We start from the raw sequence: 21,557 nt of genomic DNA on the forward strand, positions 1-21,557 counted from the left end.
CCAAGCAAGGTCGGGGCGCCCTGGGCAGGGTCCCCAGAACCGCCTCCACCACTGTTGATCTTTCTCTGCTCCCGTAGGTTCATGGTGGAGAATCACCCCCATCTCAGTCTGTGGGGCCGGGGTCTCCCCTGAGCAGCTTGGAGTTCCAGCAGTATGGTTTGGGAGCTTTGTTCACAAAGTCATCAAATTTCCATCCTGAGAGGGGGGACAGTACATGGCGGGTTCTCTCAGACATGGAACAAACTGCTCTAAGACCAAAGAAGTGCATGATGCTGACGTCAGTGTGGGGGACCGAGAGCCACGAGGGCCGGTTGGGACCTCAGTCAGGGGTCAAATCATAGGAATCTAGAGATCAATCAACAGATTCTTAGAAACTTCAGGTTATGACCCATGGGGTTTAGTTTATGTGCTAAGAGGTTAAACTGAGTGCAAGTGACATAACAATTAATGAAAGGTGGTGGCCCTGATTTCCTGCCGGAGCCACTGAGAGAATTCTAACTCAGTGCTGTGGGCATTGAGTGCCCAGTGTCCTGAGAGCAGCCTCTTGAGACTGTGAGCATCTGCACCAGCTCTGTGCACAGACACTCTGAGCACCTGTGGGGCTGAGCTGTCAGAGGAAACAGCTCCCCTCAGCATCCTGGGTGCATTCTCCATAAACTGTACGATGAACAAGTCTAGATTGCAGAACGTGGCAGAGGTAGTTTATACACACAGTCCTTACTCTGAACAAGATGAATACATAGATCTGGGATACTGGTATGTCAATGTGTCATGTAAATCTCTCCTGTATTCTCTCATCTTGAAAATAATAGAAACAGCAGAAAAAACAATCAAAGGAGCATCCATTCTGCAGAGGTGTGTGTGTGTGTGTGTGTGTGTGTGTGTGTGTGTGTATGTGTGTGTGTTCACATGAGCACAGCACTAATATCTAGATCATACACGTGGTTTTATGGCCAGGTGAGGTCTCTATCACCATCACAGGAATGAGGGAACAAAGTGCAGTCTGCAGTCCCCAGCTGCTCTCCACATCCGGGAGCTCCTCTCACATCCCCGCTGGGGCTGCGCAGGGAGAAGACCTCCGGGCGTCTGAGCGAAGCTTCTAGGAGGTGAGCTTCCGTGTTGCAGAAGAGGCTTCACAGGAGAAAGATGTCCTATGACCCTCAGAAACTGTTATTTTTCCGTTAATGATTTAGACAGGTAAATATAAACAAGAAATTTTACTTTGAGGATGAAGAGTAGTGCCGGCGTGTGTGTGTGTGTGTGTGTGTGTGTGTGTATGTATGTGTGTGAAAACCTAAGAAGGTATTAATAGAGACAATGAAGAATTTAAGGAAAAGGGCCTACATCTAGCATTTTTTACCTCATACCTTGACTGTTTTTGTTCTAACATTTCTTTCCTTACAACACCTTAAGGATTTTTCTAGAAAAGTTATACTCCTCATCCTTCTCAATCATAAACACTAGACTGTAATCTTAGTCTCTCTGGTCCTGAGACTGTGGGAGGCTGGATCGCTGTAGGTTCTGGGTCCTTTCTCTGTCCTGTATCATCCCGGCTCCCCTCAGTTCTCTCCCCATCAGTGGTTTCACTTTCTGTCGGGTAAGAACACTCTCACTCTCTTTTCCCCGCGCCCCCTTCTGGAATGCAATCACTCACTCAATTCCCATCAGTGATTCACTCAGGCAAACTTTCTAAAGATCCAGAATCCTCCTTACACTTTACACTTTCTCACACTGCCTCAGGAAGAAACTTGGGGGTGAGAGCAGGCCTGTGACAGACAAGGGCGTCCTTCACTTCCCGGGGAACTGCTGCCAGGGGAGGTGGCCTTGGTCAAAGCCTACCCCTGACCCAGGAGACAGGCTCCCCCATCCTAACCCTGTCCTCAGTTCCCCACCGTGGGCCACGCCCAGACGCCAGTCTCCCCTGCGTCCTAGAAAGTGATGGAGGTCACTTCTCCTGAGGAAACTGATCTGGGTCTTAATTCTGTTTGCTTGCAGGATGGAAAAGAAAGAAAAGCTGTTTCAATCTACACTTGAGTCAACAAAAACCGCCTCTGGGATTCCGTTTTCTCACATTTTGCATTATGCTATTTCATACAAGATCGTTTCAGCTGCACTTCTAAGCCTGGGATGCACAGCTTCGCTTTATCACGTCTTTAAGAAGCACAGAGAAAACGGTAAGTTTAAACGTGAGTGAAGTGATCAGGCTGGATGTTTCGGGCACTGAAGGTCTGAATAGAACCAAGAGGACTTTCTCACAGAGTTATATGTTGTGTCTGTAAAGAAAGTAGTTTCCACAGAAGGGCTCTTATCATCTCCTTCTAACATCTCATCACTCAGTGTTCACAGCAAACCCGTGTTAACCCTGGGAATCAGTGTTGGTGAGGACATGAGGTGACAGTCTCCAGAATCTGCAGGGTCCCAAAACTCTAATTCAGGAAAAATGACTAAATAAATGAAAGATATTTAGGCTGTGGAAAGGAAACCTTTGTAAGATATGCGGGTTATTTTAATTTCAAATGCATAATAGACTATCAATTTTGATGCGCTGTTTAACTGAGTGGATTAATTAGGCAGAATTAGAACTAATCTGTATAAACTAAATCAGGGGTAGGTAGGGAAACTTTTTGGCTGAGAGAGCCATGAATGCCACATATTTGAAAATGTAATTCCGTGAGAGCTATACAATGACCCGTGTACATTATGCATGATCCAATAAAAATTTGGTGTTGTCCCGGAGGACAGCTGTGATTGGCTCCAGCCACCCGCAACCATGAACATGAGCGGTAGGAAATGAATGGATTGTAATACATGAGAATGTTTTATATTTTTAATGTTATTATTTTTTTTTATTAAAGATTTGTCTGCGAGCCAGATGCAGCCATCAAAAGAGCCACATCTGGCTCGGGAGCCATAGGTTCCTGACCCCTGAACTAAATAGTTCAAATGTGAAAGGCTCTTCTTATGGTTGTGACAGATGAATGATTAGCCTACAATGACACACCCACAAGGGTGGAGTGTTCTCTCACCCACTGGGGACACTGGAACAGGAATGATCACTTGTGGACAGAGCAGCTGAGGAGATGCCAGGATCAGGCCAGTGGTGGGAATCTGGCGTTAGGGTCATGACTTCCTGCCCCTCTCACTGCCCAGGATAATACTTCTTGGAGTAAATGTGCATTCCTGTTCACCCAGCACGACCTCCCTTCAGTTTCTTGCTTTCAGAAATGGGAGCCATCCTGCCCTCACCTGGTCTCCTGCTGGTTTCCACACCCAGTCACATCCTCCTCTCAGCAGGGGTCCTTTTTCTTTGTTTGTTTTTTGTGTGTTTGTTTGGTTTTTGTTATTGGTGGTGGTTGGTTGGGTTTTTTAAAAAAAAATTTTTAATTTTATTGAGACAATCAACTTTAACAGGTGACATTGATCAATAAGAGTACATAGATTTCAGGTAAAGATTTCTATAGCATTTGAGCTGTTGATTATGTTGTGTACCCATCACACAAAGTCAAGTCATTGAATTTATTGGAATGACTTGGTTTATAAAACTATAATGGTTTTAAGTGCACAACTTGATAAAACATCATCTGCACCCCACATTGTGCAACTGCACCCCAAGCACAGTCTCTTCTCGTCCACATTCTCCCCTTTGCCCCCCTCCACCTAACTCCACCCCCTTTCCCTCTGGCTGTCACCACACTGTTGTCTGGGGCTGTAATATATATACATGTGTGTATATGTATATATATATATATATATATATTTTTTTTTTTTTTTGGCTAATTCCTTCCCCTTTCATCCAGTCTCCACACAGCACCCCTCTGACAGCCGTCAGTCTGTCCCACGTGTCCATGTCTTTGTTTCTATTTTATTCATCAGTGTATTTTGTTCATTAGATTTCACATATCAGTGAAATCCTATGGTTTTTGTCTTTTTCTAACTGTCCTATTTCACTTACCATAAAATCTACAGTACCACCCAGTAAAATTGGGATGTCTTTTATTTCTTTGTTTCTAATTGCTGTGGCTAGGACTTTCAGTATTATATCAAGACTGAAGAAAGCAGTCATTCTTGTCTTGTTCCTGATCTTAAGAGAAATACTTTTCGTTTCTGCATATTGAGTGTGACGTTGGCTGTAGTTTAGTCATATATGGCCTTTCCTATGTTGAGGTATGATTCTTCTTTTCCTTGTTTGTTGACAGTTCTTACCAAGAATCGGTTCTGAATTTTATCAAATGGTTTTTCTGCATCTATTCATATGATCACGTGATTTTTATTCTTTATTTTGTTTCTGTGGTGCATCACAGTTATCGATTTGCTGATATTGTACCAACTTTGCATCCTTGAAATAAATGTTACGTGATCATGGTGTGTTATCTTTATAATGTGTTGCTGGACCTGGTTTGCTAATTTTTTGTTGAGGATTATCGTATTGATGTTCATCAGGAATATTGGCATATAATATTTTTCTCTTTGTAATGTCTTTTTCTGGTTTTGGAAATAGGATAATACTGGCCATGTAAAGTGAATTTGGAGTCTTCCTTTTTCTTGAATTTTTTGGAATAGTTTATTTATTTGTGTATTGTTGGAATGTTTAAAAAACTCTCTTGTGAAGCCATCCAGTCCAGGACTTCTGTTTGCTGAAAGTTTTTCAATTACTACTTTAATTTCATTAACTGTAATTGGTCTATTCAGTTTATCTGATTCTTCCTAATTCAGATTTGGAAGATCGTATGTATGTCCAGAAATTTATCCACTTTGCCCAGGTTGTCTAATTTCTGGCACATAGTTGCTTGTGACAGTTTCTCACAATTCTTTGTACTTCTGTGATGTCAGGTGTAACTTCTCTTTTATTTTTGATTTGTTTTATTTTTTATTTAGAAAATTAAATTTGATGGGCTGACATTGATCAGTAAGAAAGGATAGTTTTCAGGAGAACATTTCTATAGCTTTTGGGTGTGCCATCACCCAAAGTCAAAATATTTTTGTCACTATATTTTTGTCCCTAATTACTCCCCTCACCTCATCTTCCTCCTGGTAACCACATCACTTTTATCTATGTTCATGAGTTTCATCTTATATCCCACTTATTTGTGAAATCATATAGTTCTTAGCTTTTTTCCCCCTTTTCCAAAGGAGAAGATAGGAGATAGTAAGACTGACTCCTGCCTGCACTCTAACTGGGACCCACATGGCAACCCTCACCTGGGGTCAATGCCTGAACCAATTGAACTATTCTCAATGCCTGTTGTTAATGCCTAGACCAACCAAGCTATCTTCAGTGCCTGGGGCCAGGACTGAGTCTCGAACCAATCAAGCCAATGGCTGCGGGAGAGGAAGATTGAGATAAAAGGGAGAGGGAGTCAGGATTAAGCCAGAATAGGTTTTCATCTCTAAGATGAATCCATGGAGAAATGGTCTTGACAGACCAAGCTGATATGTGATTAGACAAAGGCCTTAGACAAAGGCCAGTGACTGTCTCATGAGTGTGTTCTCCTCCCTAGAGCCAATGTTACTAAGCTACAGTTAATTAGATGACATAGGGCTTTCGGTACTGTTGACATGGCCCAAGTTGACTTGTGACTATGTTTTAAAATTTTATATGTTATTTATGTCTTTATTTTTTAATATTTTTATTAAGTTGTAATTAATAACACCATCATTAGTTTCAAGTGTATAACATGATGCTGGTATACCTAATTTTGTTGCATATTGCTTTATGGTGCTTCACACATACTACAGGGTTCGTTTTTAAGTTTTGAAGCAAGCTTGTGTCAAGCAAGTTCATTGTCACGTTGCTCACTTCATGTCTCTGTGCCACATTTTGGTAATTCTTACATTATTTCACTTTTTTATTATTATTATGTTTGTTATGTGATTTTTGATGTCACTATTGTAATTTGGGGGGACAACAAAAACTGTACCATCTAAAATAGCACAATTCATAGATAAATGTTGTTAGCATTTTGTTGAACTAATGTCTTTGATCATGAACAAACTAATTGAGTTGCCCGTCTGTTTCTTCATCTGTAGATTGTTTCCATTGATTTATTTTTTTCCCTCTTATCGAGGCAAAATCCATAAGACATCAAAATAATCATCTTAAAATGTACAATCCAGTCAAATTTAGTACCTTTTCATAATACTGTGTACCTATCACCTCCATCTATTTCCATTTATCCCAAAAGTAAACTCCATAGTCTTTAAGAAGTCACTTCTCAATCCCACCAACACTTAGTCTCTGGCAGCCATTAGTCTTCTTTCTGTCACTGAGAATTTACCTACCTGGTATGGTCTCACATCCTGGGAATTACCCAATGTGTGACCTTTTGTGTCTTCCTTCTTTCACTTGCATGATGTTTTTGGGGCTCATTCATGTTAGAGCATGTATTAATACTTCATTTCTTTTTATGGCTGAATAAATACCTTGTTGTCTGGGTGCACCACATTTTCTTTATCCAAAAATCAAGTATAAAAATTTACTTCTAGAGCAATGTGATGATAAAATGTGATGCTGCTTGCACCAAGCATGGATCAGAGTGCCTGGTATGGAGAAAGCACTCAATGAATGTCAGTGATAATGTTGGCGATGGTGGTAGTGATGATGATGATGGTGATGATGATGACAATAATGATGACAATGTAGCTTAAAAATGCTTCATGAAATAATTTGGGGTATATTAAGTTCAGTCACATTAAATTAAAATTTTTATCTATTTTACCATTTGACATAAATCAGTATAGACACCATTAGATTTTTCGGTAAAACACCTAGAAAATGAGTATAATATTTTTCTCTGAAATAGCTAACCTATTATATGCAAAATAGTAGAATATTTTTGTGTGTGTGTTTTGTTTCTGTCCCACAGTGACTCTTACATTACTCTTTTTATTTTTCAGGTGTATTGAGAGAAGATAATGGTAAAGTTTAATGACTCTTTACAAGAAATGATCTTCCTGTTGTTGGTTTCATAGTGATTCTTATTTTTCACTTTTTATTTTTCAGGTCAACTGAGGAAAGAAAATGGTAAATTTAGTGATACGATATGATCTTCTTATTATGGTTTTTGCTTGCTTTCTTTTTTTCTATTCCTCCTAGTTTCTCTGTGTAATTTTCTCTTTTGTTATTTCCATTCCTTTTATTGTACTACAACTTCTCTCTGCTATTTCTGTCTTTGTTTTTCTGCCATTCGTTAACTCACTTTTCCCATTCACCTTTCCAATGTATTATTATTGAGCTATCTTTATGATGCTAGTAGTAACTCCTTCTTGTGGCTCAAGATGAGTGAAATTCTAGTGGTAATGCATCTGAAAGAGCTCTCATGGTGCTTGCTGTGCCCACAGTCCAATTCAAAGGAAAAACTCTTTTAGGCAGCAAGACTCCCTCTCTAAAGAGTGCAATGGAAGATTTCTTGTAGAGGATGACACCATTCTAACTTTGTCATTAAAGCCTCAGCTGTCTGAACCAGAAGTGTGAGGTTATGACATAGCAATTAGGGGTCTTCATTTTGAAGTTTAACATTCCTGGATTCCAATAGTTGATCTGCCCATTTACCAATAGGAATCCCTGTCATGTTGTTGACCTCTGATTCTTAAATTGTATTCTGTAAACAAGAAGAATGCTTAATAACTCTTGTGCTAGCATTAAACTGAATAATTATATGAAGCCTTTAGCATAGGGGTCGGGAAACTTTTTGACTGAGAAAGCCATGAGCGCCACATATTTTAAAATGTAATTCTATGAGAGCCATACAACGACCCGTGTACGTTACGCATTATCCCATAAAAATTTGGTGTTGTCCTGGAGGATAGCTGTGATTGGCTCCAGCCACCCACAGCCATGAACATGAGCAGTAGGAAGTGAATGGATTGTAATACACGAGAATGTTTTATGTTTTTAACGTTATTATTTTTTTTATTAAAGATTTGTCTGCGAGACAGATACAGCCTTAAAAGAGACACATCTGGCTTGCGAGCCATAGGTTCCTGACCCTTGCTTTAGCAAATATTTAACTCATTGGAAGCACTGAAATAATTGTAGTTGCTTTTGCTAATGTATCTATGACAACATTGCTGGTGATGATATCATTAATATCAATATTCTAAATTAGCTCTAAAAAATAATTCACTGAAGAATTTGATAATTTCCTTCTTGAAATGTAAAATCATTTCTTTATGTAAAAATATGTGCTTTTTTTTGTTTGTTTTTCAACAACAGTTCTAGAAGGAAAAAGTGAGATTTTTTTTATCCTTAATAAGCTAATTTATCTCACTGTAATTCTTTCAATCAAGTTTATTTTATTTTTTCTCTGTGTCATTAAAATGGGGTTTTTACTTTTTTTTCAGAACAATTTCAAAAAGAAATTTGTAATTTTATTCTGGTAGTTAAAATAATTCTAAGATTATATATATCTTTTTCTAGTATTTTGTTGTATATGTCCATTTGTATTTTTGACTTTTTATTATTATTTTTTATTTAAAAAATTAAATTTAAGAATGTGACATTGATAGTAAGAGTACATGTTTCATGTAAACATCTATATAGAATTTGTTTTTTATTTTATTATTATTATTTTTCTGAAGCTGGAAATGGGGAGATATAGTCAGACAGACTCCCGCATGCACCTGATTGGGATCCACCCAGCACACCCACCAGGGGACGATGCTCTGCCCACCAGGGGGCGATGCTCTGCCCCTCTGGGGCGTCGCTCTGTTGCAACCAGAGCCACTCCAGCGCCTGAGGCAGAGGCCAAGGAGCCATCCCCAGCGCCCGGGCCATCCTTGCTCCAATGGAGCCTTGCTGCGGGAGGGGAAGAGAGAGACAGAGAGGAAGGAGAGGGGGAGGCGTGGAGAAGCAGATGGGTGCTTCTCCTGTGTGCCCTGACTGGGAATCGAACCTGGGACTTCTGCATGCCAGGCCAACGCTCTACCACTGAGCCAACCATCAGTGGTGTATTGAGGTCTCCAAGTATAATTGTATTTTTGTTTTAAGGTCAATAAGTAGTTGTCTTATATATTTTGGTGCTCCTTGGTTTGGTGCATATATATTAAGAATTGTTATGTCTTCTTGATTCAGTGTCCCCTTAGCCATTATGAAATGGCCATTTTTGTCTCTGAGTACTTTTTCTGTCTTATAGTCAGCATTATCAGATATGAGTATTGCTACGCCTGCTTTTTTTTGGATGTTATTTGCTTGGAGTATTGTTTTCCAGCTTTTCACTTTGAATTTGTTTTTATCCTTGTTACGTAGATGAGTTTCCTGTAGGCAGCATACAGTTGGATTTTCTTTTTTAATCCATTTTGCCTCTCTGTGCCTTTTTATTGGTGAGTTTAATTTGTTTATATTTAGTGTAATTATTGACACTTGTGAGTTCCCTATTGCCATTTTATAGATTGCTTTCTGTTAGTTTTGTGTCTTGTTTGGTTCTTCTCTTTCCTTTTTCTATCATTTGTTTTTATTTGGTTGTATTCCATACATCTTTCCTCTGTTGCTATCTTTTTTATCTCATGTGCTTCTGTGGTGGTTTTTTCAATGGTGGTTACCTTTAAGTAATGAAAAGGGTTCCTACCCTGTTCATTGTAGCGCACTATTTTGTGAGTACTTTTGCACTCCATCCTCCTTTGCTACTGTTAATCTCCATCCTTTCCCCCCCTTTTTTTTGTTGTTGTCACAGTTTAAATTTGGCTTTATTGTGTTCTTCTTGGAGCTTTTACTTGTGGCTTTGTTTTGTTTTGTTCTTTGTATCTGATTGGAGAACCCCCTTTAGTAATTCCTGGAGTGGGGGTTTTCTGATGATAAATTCCCTCATCTTTTCTGTATCTGTGAATGTTTTTATTTCTCCTTCATATTTGAAGGATAGCTTTGATGGGTATAGTATTCGTGGATGAAAGTTCCTCTCTTTCAGGACTTTAAATATTGGGGTCCACTCTCTTCTAGCTTGTAGAGTTTCTGCTGAGAAATCTGATGATAATCTAATGGGCCTTCCTTTATATGTTGTAGTCTTCTTTTCCCTGGCTGCCTTGGGAATTTTTTCTTTGCCGTTGGTTTGTGCCAATTTCTTTATGATGTGCCTTGGAGTAGGTTTGTTGGGGTTAATAAAACTCGAAGTTCTGTTTGCTTCTTGAATTTGAGGCTTTAGTTCTTTCCACAGGCTTGGGAACTTCTCATCTATTATTTGTTTGAGTATGTTCTCCATTCCATTTTCTCTCTCTTTTCCCTATGATATACCTATTATTCTTATGTTATTGTTTCTGATGGAGTCAGATAATTCTTGTAGGGCTATCTCATTTTTTTTTTATTTTTGAGTCTCTTTCTTCTTCTTTCTGTTGTGCCTCAAGTTGCTTGTCTTCTATTTCACTAATCCTCTCTTGTATCTGACCTGTTCTATTAGCTAAGCTTGTTACCTCGTTTTTCAGCTTGTGAATTGAGTTTTTCACCTCTATTTGATTTGTTTTTATAGTTTCAATTTCCTTGGACATATATTCTTTGTGTTCATTGAGTTGTTTTTGAGCTCCCTAAATTGCCTTTCTGTGTTTTCTTGTATATCTCGGAGGATTTTTAGGATTTCTATCTTGAATTCTCTGTCATTTAGCTCCAAGGTTTCCAATATATTAAATTTTTCTCCATTGATTTTTCCTCATCTATCTGTGTTACCTCTCTTTCTTTTGTATCCATGATATTCAATTTTCTCTTCCTTAATGGCATCTGAGTGTGGTTTTGTTGATAGTATTAATGAGATTTAATAAAGAATAAAAAGTTAAAAAAATAAAAAATTGAAAAAAGTTGTTTTTTTTTAAAAAAAATAATAATGAAATAAAGAAAAATAAAATAAAATAAAAATTAAAAAAAAGGAAATTATCCCCCCCTCCTTTTTTCCTCTCCTATCTTTCTTGAGAAAATCTTGTGGTGAACTGTGAATTATATTGTATTAAATAGAACAAACAATGCCTGTAATGGAGGGCCCGAATTGGGGAAAAGTAATAAAGGAGCAAAAAAGAAAAAGGGGTATGTTCCCACAAAAAGCAAATAAGGAAATAATTTGGACCAAGAATAAAATGATTTGCTTTTAGGTGTTGGTTGACTAAGACTTATGATGAAAGGAATAAGAGGGAAACAGGAAAATGGGGGGACAAATTAAAAAATTACTACTGTATTTAGTGGAACAAGAACTAGATAAAATGGAGAGCCAGGGATGGGAGCACTGCTAGTGAGTTAAAAAGGTGAAGTAAAAACCCCCCAAAATGCCACAAACATAAGTTTGAGTCCCAGATAATTTGTTTGTTATTGAGGTTTGAATGAGAGGAGACATAAAGGAGAAAGGAAGAAACTAATATAGAGGGAGAAAAGAAAGAGAGAGAGAGAAAAAAAGAGGGAACCACTAAAAGAAGAAAAAAGAAAAAAGAGGAAAGAGAGAGAGAGAGAGAGTGTTAAGGGTTTTGGAGTGCAACCCTCATAGAGAGAAAGGAAGAGGAAAGAAAAGATAATTGGAGATGTAACACTTATGGGTAGTGTAGTTCAAGGAGAGGAGAGAGTAAGACCGGCAGAAAGTTAAACGACCAAATTGGAGGAGGAAAAAAAAATATCAAGAATGAAGAGAAGAGAAAGAAATGAACAAATATAATAAAATGGGATAGGTTATAAAGTCTGCAGATTATTCTTGATTTTGAGAGGTTATCTTCTTGCTTTTCATTTTCTCTCCCTCTTCCTGGTCGGTGACTCTGTACCTCGGGTTCTGCCCCTTTGGCACGCTCAGGTAGAGGTTTGCAGTTAAGTCTTTATGGCGATGTCATGTATTGTACTTCAGTCTCGTTGGCAGTTGAGGCTCATTAGCATTTATAGGCTCTGACAGTGAGAGAGTCTGTGTTCCTGGAGCCTGTTTCCTAGTCTTTCCTTCCTCAATTAGTAGCCTGATAATCCAGCTATGGGGTTGCTGCTGCCTCTGCCTGGATAGTAAGAGGCTCAAAGAGCTGGCAACTCCCCACTCTATTCCCACTCAACACAGGGCTCTGGGTAAGGCTCAGTCAGTCAGAGCTGCTAGCATAATCAGGCGGGGCTTCCGCCCACTCAAAGACCTCTGGCTCTGCCACTCTGTCCTGTAACATGGGCAGGCGCCCACTCCCTGGGCACTTGAAGGAAACTCTCGCTCACTATCTGCGTGCACAGACCAGGATATTAGGCCGGAAGTCTCACCCTTTGAATGAAACCCCCACCCGCTCAGAGAAGTTCCAGCGTTGAAATTGGCTCTCACTCTGTCCCAGTGCGCAGCTTTTTTAAGGCGCTGGGTTGGCCCAAGATTCCGCTTTTGGCCCACACAAAGGCCCCTGGCTCTGCCCCTCTGTGGGATAACACGGGTGCACACTGCCGAGGCATTCAGAGGAACCTCTCGCTCACTATCTGTGCGTGCAGACCAGGATATCAGGCCGGCCACCTCACCCTCTGAGTGAATCCCCCACCCGCACGGAAAAGTTCCAGTGTTTGAATTAGTTCTCGCTCCCTCCCCGTGCGTGGCTTTCCCAGGGCACTGGGGCAGCCCGGAGATTCCACTTTTGGCCCACACAAAGGCCTCTGACTCTGCCTCTCTGTGGGGTAACACGAGCTCCCACTGCTGAGACACTCGGAGGAATCTCTTGCCCACTATCTGCGTGTGCCGATCAGGAGATTGGGGAAAATGGCTGCCTCACTTGTCTTTCTTTGTCTGGGTTTGGCGCGAGTGTTAGCTTGTATTGCCTGGGTTGCCACAGGAACAGTTTTTCCTCGGCTTGGATCTCCGTGCCACAGCTTGGTTTGGCCGTTTGTGCCGCAGCCTGGATCTATTCAACCCCTTTGCCTGCCTTAGTTTCTATATTTTAAGTTCCCAGTGAAAGCCGCCCTGTTTAGGTTAGTGAGGAAGGCAGAGCATTTCTTACTCCCTATTTCCTTCGGGGTTTGGTTATATATTTAGCTAATTTTTCACTCGACCATACCTTCGGGTGTATTGCGAATCATCTGGAGGCTCCAAGGATAGGTTTTTCTGTTTCCAGTTGAAGATCTTGTTGAGTTTTGGGGGAGATTTGTTGGTATCACTTCCTACCCCGCCATTACTCTGATGTCATCAATACTTCTCTTTTATTTGTATAAATGGAATGACTAACTCACCAAATTGCTCTTCCTTTGGGATCTTTATACATATATTCTTCACTTAAATCAATCTAGTATCTCTATAAAATAAGGTACTATTCTAAGACATTAATACACAATTTTTTAGTACACCACACAAAAATTTATTCAATCCTTTATGTCCTTACATGTTACATGGTGTTTTTTCATTGTAGTTATAATTTCAGTGGAATGGGTTTTGAAGGTATATTCTTTATTTAAGTAATAGACGAGACTTGTTTGTGTTGCAGGAAAAACATTAGCAGTTATCACTCTTTCACTGCCTCTTCTTTACAGTGTTTAGAAAACCACTCATACATGTGTGCCTGCCTATCTGTTTCTTGCTTAAGGGAAAGGAATAATAAGGACCAGTGAGAAACAGAGTATCTTTCAGAGGATCCCAGTCCTGTCTCTCTCCTGCACTCAGCACCTATGAGAATTAAATGAGCTTCTTTCAGGAATGAATTAAAACAGAAACTCAAACAAAATGTAGTTAAACATCAGCCTGTGGACAAAAATATGGAGGATGCAGCCTCCAGACCCCTGAGCCTGTGTCACTGGGAGGAGCTGGGTGTCAGTGCTCCTTCCACAGTGTGGTGGCCACTCTGCACGATGTTGCTGCCACAGCAGTGAGACTCACTGATGTGTTTAAAAACATCCAATGACCATAGTAAAGCTAATATACTGAATAACAAGAAGAAACATATTTTGAATAGACCAAGAATATTTTCAGCCTAGCCTGTGGTGGCCCCGTAGACAGAGCGTGGACCTGGAACACTGAGGTCGCCGGTTCGACCCTGGACTTGCCCGGACACGGCACCCAGGGCAGCAGCTACAGCTACAGTGAAGCAGAAATGAGTCCACACGCTTCCCTCCCACCTGTCATCCCTTATCTATGTGATATTAATATATAATTATTTTCTAAAAGACAATTCCTTTGTAAAGTAAGCTCAAAAAATAACAGTTTAATGTTTATTGTTTTATTAAATTAAACCCTTTTCCACCTTTTTGTTTGCTACAGAATACCTCTGAACATTCGTGAGCTCTGAGCCATTTAGTGTGGCCTGTGTGGGGCGGTGCATGTGTGATGTTATGTGATGTGGTGTGTGTGTGTGTATGTGTGTATGTGGGGGTGTTCATCTGAAACGTGGTTGGGGTCATTTTAAATTTTAACTTATCAGTATATTTGAATTCTCTATGTGGCCGTTTCCCATGTAATTGACATAGATTCTTTTCTTTTTTTTTCCAGAGGAATTTAAGAAGACATTAGGTAAAATTACTCATATTCCCTTACTCTTGATCCACTTGAAAACATCTGGTGTACTTCTCTCTTTCACATTTCCAGTCTTTTTATCCAAGTGCCATCTGTTGTCCTGTCTTCCTCCTGGATGTCTGCTGTCCCTATGCCTGGTTGTAAGACAGCACTTCTCCTGTGTGGCTCTGTCCCCTTCTGTTTCCTACCTTCCCTCCTTTCCCTTCCTTCTTCTGTCATTTCACATAATTGTCTCCCTGTGAACACTGGCTGCTTCTCCCTTGCAGTAAATTGTGACCGTTTCATTAAGACATTGGTGAGATGAAGGGTATTTTGCAGACAGACACATGATTTTTAATATATATTAGTGTTTGTACATGTAAATATATATATATGCATTATTTCTGGAAAATATTCAAACAAGACCTCTGTCAAGTATTTCAAGTTTGAGGGCTCATTTCTACACACTGATACTTCTCTAATCCATTGAGAGAATAGAATCTGAACTTTCAGCATTAAATGTCTCTGTCCATTGTCTTTTCGTAATCTGTGTCATGATAAATACCCTGTATCACTCACTGGTCAGATGTGGGGCATCCCTCTTCCACTGTCCTTGATCATATGACCCAGGTGTTCCAAAGTATCTAAATATTTTACATAATGTTTTCTGGCCTATAAAAATATCCAAGTATGCAACTATGTAGTCTTTGGCATATTGTGGACAGCTATTAAATGACAAACTGCACTTAAAACAATTTGCAGAAAGATAAAGTATCTTAAGGCAAGTGGAGAAGTAATACATCTCTGAACTGTACTTTTTATGTGAAGGATACAAAAAAATTATTGATCATGATGTTTCAAAAAAAATAAAGTTACCTGACCTGTGGTGGTACAGTGGATAAAGTGTTGTCTTGGAAATGCTGAGGTTACCGGTTCGAAACCCTGGGCTTGCCTGGTCAAGGCACATATGGGAGTTGATGCTTCCAGCTCCTCCCCCTTCTCTCTCTCTTTTCTCTTCCTCTCTGTCTTTCTCTCTCCCTCTCTCTCTCCTCTCTAAAAATGAATAAATAAATAAAAAAAATAAAAAAATAAAGTTTAATCATACAGAGGTTAATACTGTCTTTTCCTAATGACAGTTACAATTATATTTCTATTTCCTTGGTTATAATCTTTGGGAATATATCTCTTGAATGTACAGCTGGTTTTATACCACAAGTGCAACAAAAACAGTTTTGTTGAGACGGGTGCCTGTACTGTATGCTTCCTACCACTGGTTAATCCCTGTCTCATATGTGAATACATTTAATTTTTATTCTGAAAAAGATGATCGTCCTATGTCAGGGGAACATTTGCTATTGTACATCCTGCAATTTCTGGCCTAACTCCTTCTTCATTTACTTTCTGATTTAGTTGCCTTTGCACAGGAAATTGAGGAGTTAAAACAACATTTCCTCTGATGGATGATGTTTCCTTAGCAGCCTGATGATTCCTGCTTTCACAGACATGGTGAATGTGGGCTCCACAGTGATATAGGAAGGGGGCGGGGCTTTTCTGTTCTCCTAACTACACGATATTGTGTTTTCACTTGGAGTGAGTTTTTTATGTCTTCCTTTTGCTTTTCAGCTGGGAGTGAACAGGAGAAAAGTAAGTGCCGATAATCTATTCCCCGTGTCCTTCCCTCACCTGTTCCTTATCCCCTGTCTTCTCTCTCAGTGACCATCTGCCTTTTTTCTCAGTGTCTTGACCTCCCAACTCTGATAAGCTGCCTTCATTTACTGTTCAACTTCTCCCATTATTATCTCTCTCTTTGTCTTGTTGTCGCAATCAAGGACACAGAGCCTTTCTGTCAAATGAATTTTACCTCTAAGATCTGGAAGTTAGGGACTCCTAAAGTTCTTCAGTGCAAGTTTTCCCCAAGGACAGCTCAGGTCATGTCATTGAGAACCTCTCTCACTGTCACTCCTTTTCCTACCACTGATTCACTTAGATTCCCTCAGGCAGCAGTTAAGACAGAAACTCAGATACAATAAGGTTGCAAATTAATTGGTGGACGAATGTTGTCCCAGGACCTAATCCAGTGATAACCCATACGAGCACTCTTTCAGTAACTCCTGTGCAGCGGTCGTAGGGACTTTGTATAATGTATGTACTGCAATTATCATTGAATACATATATATATATATATATTATATGTATACATCCACAAACCATTTTAAATATGACAAATATTTCATAGTTGTCCATGGAGAGTGAAAAGGGATCAAGAATATTTTTATTAAAAAATCTCCAGAACAAATTTTTTTTTAAATTTAAATTTATTTTAAAATTTTACACAATTCATTAATACATTTGATTTTCCATATGTTAAAGGGATTTATGTTTTTATTGAGTGTATTGGGGTGACCTTGGTTAGTTAATAAAAGTATGCAAGTCTCAGGTGCACAATTCCATCACACCTGTGTGGCAGTGTGTCCCCACCCCAGTCACGGATCCTCTGTCACCCTTTTCATTTGAGTTAGAGCACATCTACCCCATGGTGAGCTCTGAGCTACTTTCTCAGTGTGTGTGTGTGTGTGTGTGTGTGTGTGTGTTCATCCTCTTCCTGACAAAATTTGTTTTAAGTGCTTATTTTTTTATAATTCTAATTTTCTTTCTGTTTTTTACATGAAATTTATATTAATCTTTCTACTGTTTAACAAAGTATTACTTTTTTATTTGTTTTTTCAAGGTAATTGGTTTTTTTAATAATACTTAAATTTTATTATGAAAATTAACCTTAACAGGGTGACATTGATCAATAAGAGTATATAGGTTTCAGATAAATATTTCTATAGCATTTGAACTGCTGATTGTGTTGTATACACGTCACCCAAGGTCATATATTTCTTTGTCACCTTATATTTGTTCCTGTTTTCACTCTTCCTCCCATTGTCCTCGCCTTGTCCTTCCCCCTACCCTCCCCCCCCCAGAACCACTTCATTTTTATTTATTTCTATACGTTGCAGTTTCATGTAACAAAAAATTTCAGAATGTATCTGATATGCTTTTACCCCGATCTCTCTCAAATGACTGGTACTGGGTGTCTTTAGTATTCTCTGCCTCTTTATCTCTGTGTCATCTGTCTGCTCCTGTTTCCTGGCTGTCATCTCATCTGACCCCATGTTTTTAGTGTTGAGTTTCTCCTTGTTGAGTGATGTTCACTGCTGTCTCCCTCACCTCCACCCTTTCCCATCCCTTCCTTTTCCATCTTACGCCACCATTCCCTATGAACATGGGCATTCTCTGTGTTCAGAGACTTGTTGCTGATTCATTAAGATGTTGGTGTAACTAATTTATAAACAGTGCTGGAAAACTATGCAAACATAGAACCTATGTTAGTAATTTCTAAGTTTGAGGTCCCTTATGGTGCAATTGATACTTCCCCAAACATTCTGAGATAAGAGAAGATGCCAAACGTACTGAGTTTAGTTTCTCTAGTTATTGTTCTTTCCATGTCTGTGTAAAACACATTCATTTGGTCGAGTGTGAACTTGATGGTCACAGTTGCACAGCCTTTGAACATGTAATGCCAGAGTCCCACCTATTCAAATATATTTTGCAATTTTTTTTGGCTTGAAAAATAAATTCTAACCTATTAATTGTTCCCTTATTTATATTTATAATGACACATTTATCAAGTTGATAAATTTCAGTTCCTGTCAAATATTTTTGGAAGGATTTTATATCATACAGAGAGTACAAACATCTCTCAATTCTGAAGATTTTAAATCAGGAACACAAATACTATCGTCCTGTGTTGTTTCCAAACAAAACTTAATATAGACATTCAGTTAAATATCCTTCCTTTCTAATGAATATTTCAGTTATATTCTTGAGACTAATGTACTCAACTTCATTTAGCTGTATTCAATTTTATCTTTAGACATGCATTTTAGGAAGGTATCTCTTTAAAGTACAGAGCAGGTTTCTTGTGACTGATGCAACAAAAACAGCTTTGATTCTGACCAGGTGGTTGTGCAGTAAATAGAGCATTGGCTCGGGATACAAAGTACCCAGGTTCACAAGTCCAGGGTCACCAGTTTAGCACAGGCTCAACAGCTTGAGCACACTGTTACCAGCTTGAGCACCGGATCGCTGGTTAGAGATTGGGATCATTGACATGACCCGGTGGTGACTGGCTTGAGCCCCATGATTACTGGCTTGAAGCCCAAAGCCGATGGCTTGAGCCCAAGGCCACTGATTTGAGCAAGAGGTCACTGGCTTGGCTATAGCCCCTAGTCAAGGCTCATATGAGAAAGCAATCAATGAACAACTAAGGTGCTGCAAGAAAGAATTGATTCTTCTCATCTCTCTCTCTCTTCCTGTCTGTCTTTCCCTCTCTCTGTCTCTCTGTCTCTGTCTCTATCAGTTAAAAGAAACCAGATTTGAATGGATGGGTGCATTTACTGTACAATTCCATGTCATAGTCATGTATCTTAAGCCATTCATAAAATAATAAGCATGAGATAAACTTCTAAGTGTTCTCTCTGACAGTTCTTAATATCTTTTATTTAGTTATTTGGGAAATGTCATTTACTTTTCTCTCTTCTACAAAAAAAAGTGGTATCTCACCAAGTTTTCAGTTTGGATTTGTTTCCTGCTGACTCTTTTCTTATTATATCCATCTCACCAATTTACTATGAATTGGCCATTTTCAACTGATCTTAATGTCTCGTGTTTGTTTCCCTTATATTTACCAAAGTTTTCTATTTTCTTTTGCAGATGAACTTCAGCAAGAAATTGGTAACTTTACTCTAATTGACACTCCTTTAGCGATGTATTTCATAGAAAAAATTATTCTTGTTTGTTTCTTGTTCTTTAAATCATTACGAACCCAATCTTTCCTCTTCTTTTCTCATGAATTTTAAATTACTTAAATCTTTTTTATCAGTAAAAGGTGATAGTCCAATGACAGGTGAAAACAATACTGCACATCCCAGAGGATAGAATGGCATTCCCTCTGATGGTGACATGTCTTCTGAAACCTGATGGTCCCAGTTCTCATAAATATGGGTGAATGTGCACTTTAGACTGAGCTACAAAAGGGATTCCAATTTCTGCTCTCCTTCCTCCCCGCACTTGTGATTTCACTTGGAATGAATTCTTTATATATATATATATATATATATACACACACACACACACACACACACACACACACATACATATATACACACACACACACATACATATACATACATAAAAGTAATATATATATATTACTTTTTAGAGGCGAGTGAACAGAAAAAAGGCAAATCCCAGCATGTAGCTCACTGTGTCTCTGTCCTCCTCCCATCTGTGTCTTGTGCCCTTTTCTCCAATTCCCAGTGATCGTTGTTGTTAACAGAGCTGTGCTTGAACATGACTTTGTCTTCTTATCTCATCCTTTAAACTCGGATTACTCATCTTCATTTGTTTTTCCATTTCTTTCATTATTATCTCATTTATTTGTGTTGTCTTTGTTATCAGGGAGACACAACCTTCCTATGAATAGAACCTTCTTAATAAGACACGTGCAAATTTAGGGATTTTTAGTTTCTGTTGTGTAAGTTTTCTCCAAGAAAGGCTCATTTGACTTAGAACTCTCTTCACTGCTATATATGTAGTATTTCTGTTTTCTTATTTTCCTGATATTTAATTTCAGAATAGTGGACTTTCCTCACTAAATAGATATGAAGTAACATTTTTATTTTGTGAGTAAAATTGCACTAAGAGGTATCTAAATTAAGTAAGGTTATACTTTGGGAGATGGTGATGAGTTCAGAAGATGTTCTCATCTGTGGAACACAGGAGACAAAGGAACACACCGTGGCTATAAGACCACTAAAGAGCCCTGGCCAGAGAGCTTAGTTGGTTAGAGTGCTATCCAGAAGCAAGGAGGTTGCCAGTTCCATCCCAGGTCAGGGCACAAACAGGAATAGATTGATGTCACTCTCTCTCTCACTCTCTCTCTATCTCTCTGTCTCTAAAATCAATAAAATTTTAAAAAGAGCTTCAAAGAGGGTCTCTCCAAGAATATAGAAAAAGTAAGTGCATGTCTACTACATAATGTATGAATCTGATAAACTGAAACTATTCATAATCACTGTCTTTTACAAAATATTTATTCTATAAATGAGCTAATGCCTGAAATTTGCATGAAAGTTTTGAAAGGGACATCAACAGATTCCACAGCCTAATAAGAAAGAAATAAAATGAATGTTAGTCACTAATTCACATCCATTTTATTCCATTCATTTTCTATTTCCTTATTTAAAAATTATGTGTTTAGAAATTCTCTACTTAAATATAAGTTAAGGGGTCAAATTCTTTGACCTTCTGAGGTAAATGAAAAACTCAGAGTATAGGTTTCTAAAGCTACTTTGATGTCCTACCGACTGAAATCCAAATAAATTTATTTTCATTCTGTTAAACGTAAGAAACAATAAATCATCAGACTTGCAAAAAGGTTATACCCAGACTGATAGTCATTCACTTTCTCAGTGGTTGTGACATCTTCTAAACAGACTTATTCAGGACTTCTACATATGGTTGCCACTAATTATACAAATAATCTTTTCACTCAAAGACATCCTGTTTAATCAGACATAGTCAGAAAGATTTGCAAAACTAAAAGTCAATTTCAATACACTTTCATCAAGATAACATGGTCATCTTGAATTACATATAGCCTTAAAACTCTCATCAAGGAAATATGAGTAGAATAAAATGCTTTTTATTTTTTTGTCCTCATTTCTGACATTTTTCTTTTATTCAATCAATTGCAAAAATTCATTCTCCTTTCTCACTTTTCTAAGATAAAAATGTGCTCCATGCATTTTTTTTTATTTCCTGGTTTTTGTTTAATTGCTTTTATGATTATATTTACGCTGCCAATGTTCTGTACAGTGAAAATTATTAACACATTCATATTTTCTGTGTTGATTTTCCTTGACATTTACAAAAAGGGTTTATTTTTTCAATTTTATTTTTTGTAAAATCTTCTCAGTCAAATTGGTAATTTTTTCCTGACACTCTTTTTTACTGGAGGATCTTCTATAAATATTTTTCTTCTTTCCTTTTTCTGCTCTTTGTTGTATCCTTAGCCTTTTACCTTCCAGGTAGACACCACAGTGTCATCAAGAGCTTGGTGATGGG

At 38.5% G+C, this 21,557-nt stretch overlaps 1 protein-coding gene and 1 long non-coding RNA gene across 7 annotated transcripts in view; both read left to right on the forward strand.

Annotated features, from left to right (window-relative positions):
- The window catches only part of LOC136324019 (butyrophilin subfamily 1 member A1-like), a 61,439-nt gene that overhangs the window by 30,975 nt on the left and 8,907 nt on the right, over positions 1-21,557 (forward strand). Inside the window, exon 10 of one of the 6 annotated variants that reach the window (XM_066256760.1) lies at positions 19,143-19,163. The exons of the other annotated variants lie outside the window; for them this stretch is intronic. Coding sequence (XP_066112857.1) covers positions 19,143-19,163 — 21 coding nt within the window. The remainder of the gene's footprint in view (positions 1-19,142; positions 19,164-21,557) is intronic. 6 annotated transcript variants of the gene reach the window in all.
- On the forward strand, positions 995-16,025 carry LOC136324619 (uncharacterized). The gene is made up of 5 exons (XR_010729124.1): positions 995-1,197; positions 1,996-2,195; positions 7,001-7,021; positions 14,379-14,399; positions 16,005-16,025. It is a non-coding gene; the product is annotated as an uncharacterized lncRNA (long non-coding RNA).

This window comes from Saccopteryx bilineata, chromosome 1 (genome assembly GCF_036850765.1).
Source record: "Saccopteryx bilineata isolate mSacBil1 chromosome 1, mSacBil1_pri_phased_curated, whole genome shotgun sequence".
NCBI classification, from domain to species: Eukaryota; Metazoa; Chordata; class Mammalia; order Chiroptera; family Emballonuridae; genus Saccopteryx; species Saccopteryx bilineata.